The following is a 12543-nucleotide window of genomic DNA, read 5'->3' as shown; positions in this document are numbered from 1 at the left end:
TTTGTACTAGAATTGAACTTGCAGGAGTTTCACACACAAATCAATTATGGTTTTCCAATATGTGCTTTGTTTCAGCAGCTTCATTTTAGTTGAGAGTTAGGGTTTTTGGTTTTGTTATTTTTATTTTTATTTTTAAAATTGGAATAAGAAATCTTTGCTGATCAGTTTAAGGTCACCCAGAGTTCACCCAGTAGATCCTGAAACATCTTCTGCCCATCCCTGCATTAAATGATTTGAGGAACAGAGAAATCTCTCACTAACTTTAATGGAGACCTTTAAGGGAAAGCAGCTGAAGTTGCCTATGTAGAATCTAAATGAAACTATCACAGTGAATTTCATTGTCTTGGTTTTAAATGCAGAGTTCAAGCATAAGTCATCCTGATGACTTTCATAAACTGTTTCTTGGAAAACTCCACATATTTATAATACAGTATTAGAATTTTGTGAGCAGTTTTTTGCTTTTTCTGGAACAATTTGCATACTATCCTGAACATGCTTGATCTTGGCTGATCCCAGAAGCTAAGCAGGGTCAGGCCTGGTTAGTACTTGGATGGGACACTGCCTGGGAATACTGGGTTTTGATTCCTGCACTGAAGAGGGTTGGACTAGATGGCCCTCGGGGTCCCTTCCAGCTCTACGATTCTATGATTTCTTCTGACCAGAGTACTCTCAAAGTGGCTAACAATAAAGAAATATCCAATAATAAATGCAATTCAAAACCAAAAGACACAAATAGCATGACAGATAATGAAAACATCCAACTTTAATATGCAGCCCTGTTTAGGGAAGTTTTTAATGACTGATGTTTTAATGTATTTTTAATCTTTTGTTGGAAGCTGCCCAGCCAGATAGGTGGGGTATTATTATTATTATTATTATTAATAATAATAATAGGCTTGCACGAGAAAAACTGCCTTCTCCTGATGGAGGAGGTTTAAAAGAGAGCATTCCAAACCTTCCTCCAGAATCTGGGTACAGCCACAGGAAAAATCCTCTTGTGAGTCCTGACTAACTTAGCACCTGCCCCATGTGAGCCTGCAGTGGGTGGCCCTTCCATTAGATCTAAAATAACTTATTATAATACAATAAAATAATTCTGTACTGATTACTGGTACCCATAACAATAGCAGTTGCCACAAACAGTGAAATTTGCATGGCCTTGTGAGTTTTCCAGGTTGAGAGAGAAGGCAGCTAATAAGAATGGGTTGCCTGTTGATTACTTAAGCCTCTCCTCTGACTCGTAGCAAAGTGCACCTTTGTCTGTGCTTAAGCCAACCTGAGATTTTGGCAAGCTTAAGAGGTCACGTAGCTTTTAATTCCTTGCCCAGCAGCCACTTTTCATCCCCCTTGGAATTCCCCCACCTACTCACACATGACAGGTTGTGGCCCTGAGCAGTTTTTTTTCCACCTGTGCAATTCCCAGTTGATCAGTGTCCTGAATCTGGCCTCGGCGTTGCTAACATTGCTTTTGTGTGTCTCCAGAGGCTTGCCCTGATGTACAGAATGCAGGTAGCAAACATTGACAAGTTTGAGGAGAAGCTGCGGGCAGCTGAGGAAGAGCTGAGCATTGACCTGAAGGACAGGATCCCCGTTTCCTACAAGCGCACTGGCTTCTTTGGAAAGTATGACACATTTAGAAGAAAGCTCCTCCACCATTGCAAGGCACTGTCTGCCCCACCCTCCATTTCTTGCCTTCCTCTCTCCACCCCACCATGCCCTCTGTGCTTCTTCCTCTTGCTTGCCTTGGCTGTGTGTACAGTGTCTCCAAGCAGCCTTCCCTGACCTGACACTTTTCAGATGCTTTGGACTACAACTGCCATTAGGCTCAGCTAACAGAACTGGGCTGGCTTGGGCTGGCAGGAGTTGTAGTCCAAATTATCAGGAGGGTGCCAGCTTGGCAAAGCATGTCCTAAAAAGACTTGGTGGCCTAGATTGGGACACCAGCAGCCACCACAAACCACAAATGTGTGAAACGCATGACACACACCACTTCCTGCGGTTAGCCAGCTAGGAGGTGACTTTGCCTGCTTCAGAACTTAATTGTATGACTTAGCTCTGTGAGTTTTTCCATGGGAACAGCAAGGGAAGGGGCTGTGGTTTGGGGCAACCAGAACCTAGCCTAAGCACCATAGACTTGCAAAAGTATTTTCTTGTGAAAAGTGTGCCAATCTATTTTCCCCATGAATACTGCAGGGTGGCTTGGCGAACATGGCAATGATCATAGTGTGGGGGATCCAATGGAGATAATGCCTTAACAGCCTGAGTGAGCCTCCCACACGGTATTATCTTTGGCTTATAAAAATAAACTCCCGAGCGTTTGCCCATTAAGACAACAGCCGACTGTACCTTTGGCCCCATGCTGAGCAGAAATGTTTTGCTAATCAAACCCCAAATGTCAATGTGAAGCAAGTGCTCCCATTAAACGTATGGACTTTGTTATGCAGAACCCCACATCCTTTGTCACGAGGATTTTGCAAAGGCTAAAGCTGTTAATACTGATGTAAAGTCAGAATGGGAATTGATGCTGAGAACAGGAGGAGGGCAGAAGCTTCTAAAGATGCAGGAATGCTGGCTTGGAACGTTTGTTTCTCCTTAATGATGGCAAGAGCCAGCTCTTCTTGTGGTCTTCTTTCTGCTGCTGCAGCAGCTTTTATCCACAAAAAAATGATTTATGGAATCTTGTCATCTCTGGCTGACGAGATTCTCTTGTAATAAGAATGGAAGGAGGCCTATAAACCATTCTGTTCCAGGGCCAGGCTTGGCTTTCTGAGGAGACTATGAAAAGAGTTTCATGGGCAAAACATTTCTGGGTTTGTGGGGAGGGAGGAAGGTTTTTTATTCACTCTCCCCATTGTGCTTTACTTTCAGAGCCTGACAGGCAAACTAAATTATTGACTGACTTACATAGGAAGCTGCCTTAAACTGAGTCACACCATCGGTCTGACTGGCAGCGTCTCTCCAGGGTTTTCGGCAGGGGTCTTTCCCAGCCCTACCTATAGTTGTCAGGAATTGAAACCTGGTACCTTCTGCATACAAAACAGATGCTCAGCCACTGAACAATGACACTTCCAGGAGCCAGGATGAAGAACGTCCGAAGTCCTCTCCATGGATCCCTTCAACATGAGCTACTGGCTACAGATCAATTGATGCTTTCTTCCGCCATTACCTTATTTTCCATTTGGAATGTAAACTTTGTAGAAGCTACCCTTGTGCTGCTTTCACTGTTGAATCTGTGCCTTAACCACCACATGTAATTATTTTTGGTGGGCATTTAAAAAAAATAACTTTTGCTTTTATCACTTGGCAATCTTGCATTGTGAAAGGTTGGTTATTTACCTGAAAGTTGCAGTCATTGAGAGTTGTGACTTGAATGAGGATGGTATTAAATCCTTTGGCCACCTCTAGCACTCCCAGCAGCCCACCACTTTCCCCACCTATGCCCACTGAATCTCAGACACCTGAGGACATTGCCCCACATGCTGGATGAGGCCTGCTTTCCACGACAGTCGCTCAGAGGAGCTGGTCTGAAGCACTTCACTGACTTGGGGAAGGGCCTTAGCTCATTGGTAGAGCAACTGCTTTGCATATGGAAAATTGTAGGTTCAGTCCCCACTGGTGTTTCCAGGTAGGGCTGGAAATGACCCTGCCTGAAATGCTGGAGAGATGTTCCCAGTCAGTGGAGACAATTGAGCTAGATGGGCCAGTGGACTCTGAGTAAGGCAGCTTCCTAGGTTTCCCTATGTTTCAATGGAGCAATCTGCCCACAGTCAGAGACAACACACATTCTCTGTTAGCGACATTTGTTTAGAACTTCCCCCAAGCTTTATTGGAATTAATGCCAGCTGCACATTAATGCTTGAGTGAGAGCACAGAAGATGCCCCTTTACACTGCCCCCAAAGCTCATTGGGCTCTTAACCTGTTCTTTGATTTAGACAGGCTCCCCCCCCAAAAAAAGCTGTACTCCAGATGTTGTAAGACTCCAGCTCCCATCATCCCTAACCTTTGGTCATGCTGGCTGATGGGAATTGCAGCTGAAGCGCCACAGGTTTCCTGTCCCTGCATCTTGAAATGTTGCCATAGCTGTCCCACAAATACAGTACTGGCTATGTTTTTGTCCGTTCATAACTGATACAGCAGTTGCTTAGGTCTGACCCTGGTTTGCTGTTGTCTTTGCAGTGTCCTCTATGCCCTGGGGATGGCTGCTGTGGGTGTTGGCATCCTGTGGTACATCTTTCGCCTGGCCGGGATGGCAGGAAGGGAAGGAGGCTTCAGTGCCTTTGTAAGTAGTTCTCCCTCCTGCTTTGTTTTGGGTGGGCCTGGCTTCTTCTTCCCTCCCCCAGCAAAGTCAACAGCGGATGAGAATTAAGCTGTGCCAAAGGCTGGGCGGCCCTGTGCTATGTCTTGCTGCTTTTCCTATCAGCTGACGGAACTTTACAGTATTTGGCCTCATGGGTGGGGTGGTGGAGGGGGGGCGTCCTCTGTCCCTCTAGGCTGGGAAGACTGAGCTCAGGGAATCTGCAGGGCAGTTCTCTGCTGTTTTCAGGGCTCACTAATGACTTGCAGCTGGGAATGGCATTTCTTTTGCTTTTGTCTTGCCAGCAAATCTCGCATGCAGCAGCGAACACAAATCCCTTGCTTTTAGCAAAATAACTTTTTTCAGTCTTTAAAGCTGCCTAAGCTTTTTGGACTGTGCTGTGAGCTGGCCTTCATACCTCCTGTCACATGCCTCCCTCCCAGCATCAGCCAAACCCCTGCCGCTCGGTCAGCTGAGGGGAAGGATGGTGATTTCTGTCTGTCTGCCTGCCTGCCTGCTTGGGAGGGGCTGGGGGAGGTGGAAATGGGCTGAAAAAATTGTTCTGCAGTTCAGTAGCCCAGTCAGCTCTGCCCTACTCCCTTTACTTCATAGCTGTGGAAGTTCCCAAGGCTCCCTCTTTACTTCCTTTAGGTGGGTGACACCCCTGGCACTTTTATTGATGCACTTCCAAGCTTGTGGCCTACCGTAAGCTTAGTTGAAAAGCCAACATTAGTAGCTGTTTTCAGCAAAGGATAATGAGCAGTTATGCAGAGGCTGTTTAGCTAAATTGTTGTTTTGTCTGTCGCTGCGGTTTAATGGAGGCTAGAATGCAGTTGCCTGTTGCTTTTGAGGTCCCTGTTGTTCTGTTCGCCTTCTTCTCCCCCTGCCACCATAAAAAAGTGCCCCACCACCAAATCTCTTGCATAAGCAGCATTCTGAAAGCCAGGGAATTGAGTGGATCATGCTGCCATTTTGGTGGAGTGGTCGCCAGCCCGGCTAGCAAAACTAAAATTACAAGAGAGGAGTTCTAGAGAGCTCCTTCCATCTGATTTCTCTGTCTGTAGATTCTTGGCTGGAGGGTGGCAGCAGCAATTGTTTGAGGCATCCCTCCAGCTTGCTACTAACATTAAAACCTAGATCAAGATAGCAGCTGAGTGAGTGGAACCACAGCCCTACTTACCTAAAGCAGAAAATAGAACAGAAAGGCAAATAAATGGTCTGCCCTGTGAAGGATGGCACATGGGCCCTGCCAAATGCAGTGTGAGCACTTCATTGCTCAGTGAACTGCTCTTCCTCCAAGCTCATAAGAATCAGGGCTTTGTATAACCCCTGCTTTTCTTTATTTGGCCATATCTTTCTCTCTCTCTCCCCTCCACCCTGCCCACTCCTCAACAGAGTCAGCTGAAGATGGCCCGCTTCACTATTGTGCATGGGAAATCTGGGAAAGGGATCAGCTTCAAGGATGTAGCAGGAATGCATGAGGCCAAAATGGAGGTCAAGGAATTTGTGGATTATCTGAAGGTAAGACAAGTGCTGGCAAGTGCAGCTGGGAAGTTGGGAATGGGAGGGATTGAGTGGGCAATGCTTTGAATCCAGTAATGCAAGTGTGGGGAACCTTTGGCCCTCCAGGTGTTGCGGCACTACAACTCCCATAATCTCTTGGCTATGCTTGCTTGATTTACCCTGTGCAGGAATGTTGTGGGACCTTTTATTTGTAGTGTATTTGTTTTTTGGGTCACACTTGCCCCAGGATTCTTGGGGATAGGGGTATCCTTTTTCAAATAGCACTCTTTTCATTATGCCTTTTCCATCACACTATTAGCTATAGGCCTCATGGGTAGTAGTGGGCCTGATTCTTTGTGGTGTAGGGGCAGAGGGCCTGTCTCTGAGCAAGGGGTGTGGTGTGGCTGAATGGGCGACCATCTTGTCTGCCCAGCCACAAAGGGACATGAGGGGGTGTTTCTTTTTGCATGCTGTCATACACGTGGGAAAGAACATCAGTGGAAGTTTGTGATTTGCTTCCTCCAGGAGAAGATGCAGAATGAGTATGCAGCTTAAAGAAAGTTTTTTCTCCTCCCACTCCTAGAGCCCAGATCGTTACCTACAGCTTGGTGCTAAAGTTCCCAAAGGTGCCCTGTTGCTTGGACCACCAGGCTGTGGCAAGACCTTGTTGGCAAAAGCTGTTGCTACTGAGGCCCAGGTGCCGTTCCTGGCGATAGCTGGCTCTGAGTTTGTGGAGGTGATAGGAGGTAAGTCCTGGGGCGGGGAGGCTGGATTCACTTAGAGGTGGTGTGTGTATTTTAATTTTTTTAAATCTTTGCTTCTTCGGCAGTCAGCTTTGATTTATTTAACAGAGCCAGCTAGGTGTGAGGCATTGTACAGAAGGAATGTGGTCCTTGCAATCTGTTTCTGTGGAGCAGAACTTGACTCGGGGCTCTCAACCCCCAGGAAGGCGGCCTGAGCAAGATTCCAGGCATCCACTCAAGGGGAAATGCAGTAGCTGAATAGGGATGGTGTATATCTGGGTAGATGTAAACACCTTCCCTCCCTAGCCCACTACAGTTTCCTTTCCACAGTTGATCAAAAGGCAGAGGGGTCTCTCTCCTTGGTGAGAGCTGGAAGGAGGACTCTGTGGGAGCCTGCTCAGCTTTCCCCTGAAACAAGCAAGCAAACAAAAAGTGTGTTCCTGTGGGCTTAATGAAAATGTGGCTTACCAGGAAGAAAGCTTTGTTCTCAGTTAGTTTATTTGTAGGAAACTTTGAAGCCCTCTCACAGAGACTGCTGCTTGTGTCCTGGGGCAGTACGGCATTTTCACTGACTGATGTCATACATACATACATATACATACATACATACAAATACACACACACACACACAGAGAGAGAGAGAGAGAGAGAGAGAGAGAGAGAGAGAGAGAGTGTTCCCCTCTTGACACCAATTCTGCTGCTCTTCATTTCTTCCACTCTGCTCAACTTCTGACCCTGGAACTTTCTAACTGAGACACCCAGTTCTGAATGGAGAGCAGCAGAAAATCCTTTTGGAGGAGCCAACCTAGTTCAGGCAAAGGCACCCTGCAAAAAAAGTTGGGGGCTTCTTGTTTCATGGTCTGCTGTTAGGCAGCAAATATCCTCCTAGTTCAATTTGGTTTCTTGTTGCTGCTGCCATCTCTGCTGGCACCTGAAACCAGGCAGCCCTCTGATAACCTACAACATAATAGCATATTTGAGCCCTGCTGGATCAGGCCAGTGGCTCATCTAGTTCCGTATCCTGTTCTCACAGTGACCAACTACGTGCCTATAGGAAGCCTGCAAGTGGGATTCAAGCACCGGAGCACCTATGATTTCCAGCTACTTTTATTAGCAACAAGGGCACTGTAGGCCTGTTGGACAAAGCACAACCAGCAGCCTTGGGACACATTTGAGATTCACCCTGGCGGAAGCTTGCGAGGGCCTAGATTCAGGAAGCAGAGCATGAGGCTATTTATTAGAATGGATTTGTTCTCTCTTCTCCTTCCCCCCTCCCCCTCCTCCCTTCTGTAGGACTTGGGGCTGCTCGCGTGCGGAGCCTCTTCAAAGAAGCCCGAGCCCGTGCACCCTGCATCGTCTACATTGATGAAATTGATGCTGTGGGGAAGAAACGCTCCACAAACATGTCTGGCTTCTCCAACACAGAGGAAGAGCAAACCTTAAACCAGCTGCTAGTAGAAATGGATGGTCAGTAGCTCAGGCACATTCTCCAGTCTTGCTTCTTTCCTTGGCTTGTGGTCAGAAATATTTCCCCTTTCTCCACTCCAGGAGGAAAACTCTCCTCCTACTGTTGCCATGGTATTACTCACAGAAGATGGCAGCTCAAGCATGCCCCCACCCGCTCCCTGCCTTTCTCCCCCTTTTTTCCTTCATTGCTAAGCTTCTCTCTGTTGCCCAAGTACTCCCAGATTCTCCAAAGAGTTCCAAAGTCTCCTTATCACACTTGATGTTGCCACCTACCCTCACTCTCCAGTTTGACTTCGACCTGCATCCAGAAAGGGAGGGTCACAGTTGTAGGTTACAGGCAGGCCATTCCAATTAAGATTAGTTAGATGTGGTAACCAATGATATACCGTATTTTTTGCTCCATAGGACGCACCGGCCCATAGGACGCATCAAGTTTTTTGGGGGGGAAATAAAGGGAAAAAAAATTATTTCCCCCCCAGGCGCTTGTGGTGCCGGCAGCGGGAAGAAGCGCTCTTCTCCCCGCAGCCCGCCTTCAGACCAGGTCCGGGGACAGCGGGCAGACGCGCTGCGCCTCCCAGCTGTCCCCGGAGCTTGCGGGGCAGGCAGCGGTGAGAAGTGCTCTTCTCCCTGCCGCCCGCCCTCAGACCAGGTCCGGGGACAGCGGGAAGACGCGCTGCGCCTCCCCACTGTCCCCGGAGCTTGCAGGGCAGGCAGCGGAGAGAAGCGCTCTTCTCCCCCCCCCCCGCCCGCCTTCAGATCAGGTGCTCGGACAGCGGGAAGACGCGCTGCGCCTCCCCGCTGTCCCCGGAGCTTGCGGGGCAGGCAGCGGGGAGAAGCGCTCTTCTCCCCGCCACCCGCCTTGAGATCAGGTCCGGGGACAGCGGGAAGACGCGCTGCGCCTCCCAGCTGTCCCCGGAGCTTGCGAGGCAGGCAGCGGGGAGAAGCGCTCTTCTCCCCGCGGCCCGCCTTCAGACCAGGTCCGGGGACAGCGGGGAGATGCGCTGCGCCTCCCAGCTGTCCCTAGAGCTTGCGGGCAGGCAGCGGGGAGAAGCGCTCTTCTCCCCCCCGCCCGCCTTCAGATCAGGTCCGGGGACAGCGGAGAGACGCGCTGCGCCTCCCCACTGTCCCCGGAGCTTGCGGGGCTGGCGTGGGGGTCTCCCCTCTCACTCTGCAGGCTTCAGCGAAAGCCTGCATTCACCCTATAGGACGCACACACATTTCCCCTTCATTTTTGGAGGGGAAAAAGTGCGTCCTATAGAGCGAAAAATACGGTAACTCTAATAAATGCATAAACATTTTCCCAAGATGGGTAAGTTTAAAGCCTGTTTACTTGGAAAAGAAAGATTGGATGCAGAGGGGCAGAAGCAGATACAGTTAGTTCCTTCTGCTCTTGTCTAACTTTCTGCCTTCAGTCCTTCAGCCAGTGCAATCCCACCCCCACCCCCCGGTAAGGAAGAGCAAAACTTTGGCCACTCCCACTGCTCTCCTCTCCCAGCTCTGCCTACTGTCTTTCGGACCTGGCAGCAAGAAGCAAGAGAGATTCTTGTTTGGTTGCTAGGTTTCTTTTGGTTGCTTATTGCATGCCTTGTGTGTTACTGCTATCACTGGGTCTCTTGATAGGACTCAAGGTATTGAGACTGGACCTATTGATGGGTTCTTAAAACTCTCTGAAATGTACCACCTGGCTGGTTTTCCACTTGTGTGCACAAGTGTGTGCACGTATGTGTCTGTAGCTCTATAATTTCCTGTTCCCTAAGCTCTCTTGGGGAAAATATTTTCAGGTACTCCCTAGGGCAGGGATAGGGAGGGAACCTGTGGCCCTCCAGATTATGTTGTACACTAACTGCCATCAGTCCTAGCCAGCAATGGACAGACATGATATCCAGCAACACCTGGAGCTCCACAGGATCCCCAACCCTGCCTGAAATAAGTACAACATTTAGGGGGAGGCCGATGCTAAGAAGCACCAAGTGGTTCTGGAAAGGTGGCCCAAGACTTCAAGCCTTAGCTAGCCTTTTGCTTCAGCTGGTGTCTGTCTGGGAGAAGGCCTCTTCAGAAGTGCCTTGGCTGGGAGCCAGCCGAAGCTTCATCTGGCCCGAGCATAGCAGTCTGCGGTGTGCTTGACAGACCCAGCCAGCGTCTTGCTTTGCCTCTAATATTGATGCAGCCACTCTGTACTGCTAGTGTAGCTGAAATTAGATGAGTGAGGTTGAAATGATGTGCTTTTAAAAGAGTCTCTGCTAAAGCACGAAAGCACCCTCTTTTGCTTCATGCTGGCTGATCAGAATGAACCGAGCTGAACTAAGGAGTATGAGGAAAGCAGCTCCTGTGAGGAACAGTTGAAAGAGCCAAGTATGTTCAGCTTGGGGAAGGGAAGGTTGGGGGAAGACATGATCGCAGTCTTAAAATATAGGAAGGGCTGTCATTCAGGAGAGCATGGAGCAGATTTGCTCTCTTTTCCTCCAAGGGTGAGCAGGTCTAGAATGAATGGGCGAAAAGTACAGAGATGCAGATTTTAGCTGAACTTTAGGAGAAAGTTCTGAATGGCAAGAGCTGTTTGACAACAGATCAGACTCTGCCTTGGGAGGTGGCAGACTGTTCTTCTCTGGGCATATTGAATTACAGCCTGGGTGGTCACCTGTCAGGGATGTTGTGCTTGCATTCTGCATTGCAGGTCCAGGATTGAGCCAGGGGGGACTAGTTGACCTCTAAGGTCCCTTCCATCAGAAAGATTATATGAAGAGTGTGTGTATGTGCGCGCATGCTCACATTCAGTGTTAACTCTACCATACAGCTTTGAGCATGATTGGTCCATTCTCCATGCACATACTGATCTTGGGCTCTACTAAAACTTGGATTTGAGCCTTGCTTTTTCCAAAAATTTAATAATCTTCCACCAGATGGTCAGAAGCCTCCCTGCTCTCAGCTAAAGTGTGCAAGCAGTCGACCACTCTTCATCCCTGAATAGAAGGTTGCTTGCTTTGTTAAATTTGCCATACTTTGGTTGGAAACAGAAGTGTATGCATATCCCAGTAGGTTGAGAGAGCCTGGGTGGTTGTGTAACAGGAAGAGCACCTGTTAGATCCCGAATTGCTTCCTTTCATTCTGCCCTTTGTGCCCTGGGAGTGGGGGAGGCAGCTCCTCTCCAGGAGTCTTGTTGCCTTAATCACACTCCGTTGCCAGTTCAGTCATGTTGAAGCTAGGGGTGTTGATTTGGGGGAGGGTGGAGAATAGATTGACAAGGGGTCACAGGATTATAAAAGGCTCAGTCTGGAGCCTTGCACTCCCAGGCCTTGTTCTGATGGTGTGTCTTTGGCAAGCACTGGAAAGCTTGTTGTGTTTGGTGATGGATCTGCTGGTTGTCTGATCTATTTTGGGAGCACTTCTTCCCAGGAGCAAAGCAGCTAATGTTCTGCTTGCACTAATCTTGCCATAGGAATGAAGCTGCTTAGCCCACGTGACTGACTCCCAGAGCCTCTATTTCCTTCCTTCTTGCCTTGCAAAATACCCTGACAGACTGATGCACAGTTGTGCTTTGTTGTCTTCTGGAATTTGCCTCCACAGCATCCCGCAAGGAGGCAGAATTGAGGCTCATTAGGTAGCAGCATGCAGTAGGAGAGTGGACCTCTGGGTTATCTGGAGGATAAATCCCTTGGGTGAGCTATTGTGCTCATCTCTTGGGCAGCGTGGGAGAATATGCCCCTGCTGCCCCCACTCTAAGGCAGCAGTGTGTGCTTCTGCAGTTCAAGCAAGGAAGAAGCCTAGCTATATCTGCCTCATGCCAAGAGCTTCCTGTGTAGCTTTGTATTTGGCTGGCTGCATTGCCCCACAGCTGTGGTCATGCCATTTAAAGATGGCAGTTCTGCCAAATGCACGCTGCCGCTAAAATGTTATCTTCAGTATACTGACAACTGCTAGAATGCAAACTGTTAACATAATTGTGAGAGAAGTTGCATCAATGGATTAACAAATAAGTTGTATGAATGCTGGTCACATTTGAGTCTAGCGGGCTTCAGTGTCTTCTGCAATTCAGGGATTGGAATTGTAAGGACAGGACAATTAAAAATATATATTTCTGTGTGTTCTTAGTTGTATAAAATGTGCAATAAACCATTTAAAGGAGGAAATTGTGTCCAGATCTCTAGCGTTCTGGCATTTATATAATCCACGTGAGTCAATTTTCGCTAGATAGGTCCATTAGCACCTGCTTGATTGCAGCCTCTTCTTTCCCCGCCCATGACCTTGCATATTAAAGCATGTTTGTGTACATTTGACCTCTCATGCAGGGAAATGTTTCTCTCTGGAGCTTCTTGCACAGGTGGCACATTCCATTCACTTCTGCTCTTCACATTTTTCTCTGTTGCAGGCATGGGGACCACCGATCATGTCATAGTGCTAGCATCCACCAACCGGGCAGATATCTTGGACAATGCTCTCATGAGACCTGGGAGGCTTGACCGCCACATTTTTATTGATCTGCCTACTCTGCAGGTATTATTTGGACCCACCTCTGCTGTGACTCTTGGATTCTGTGG

General features: G+C 48.3%; 1 protein-coding gene across 1 annotated transcript in view; it reads left to right on the top strand.

Moving 5' to 3' along the window:
- The window catches only part of SPG7 (SPG7 matrix AAA peptidase subunit, paraplegin), a 40359-nt gene that overhangs the window by 17676 nt on the left and 10140 nt on the right, over positions 1 to 12543 (top strand). Inside the window, exons 5-10 of the mRNA XM_083626247.1 lie at positions 1483 to 1622; positions 4178 to 4280; positions 5691 to 5816; positions 6382 to 6544; positions 7835 to 8008; positions 12375 to 12499. Of these exons, the coding sequence (XP_083482373.1) occupies positions 1483 to 1622; positions 4178 to 4280; positions 5691 to 5816; positions 6382 to 6544; positions 7835 to 8008; positions 12375 to 12499 (831 nt within the window). The remainder of the gene's footprint in view (positions 1 to 1482; positions 1623 to 4177; positions 4281 to 5690; positions 5817 to 6381; positions 6545 to 7834; positions 8009 to 12374; positions 12500 to 12543) is intronic.

This window comes from Podarcis filfolensis (genome assembly GCF_964270895.1).
Source record: "Podarcis filfolensis genome assembly, chromosome: 8".
NCBI lineage: Eukaryota > Metazoa > Chordata > Lepidosauria > Squamata > Lacertidae > Podarcis > Podarcis filfolensis.
The sequence above is the reverse complement of the archived record's forward strand: the minus strand, read 5'-3'. Positions and strand labels throughout refer to the sequence as shown.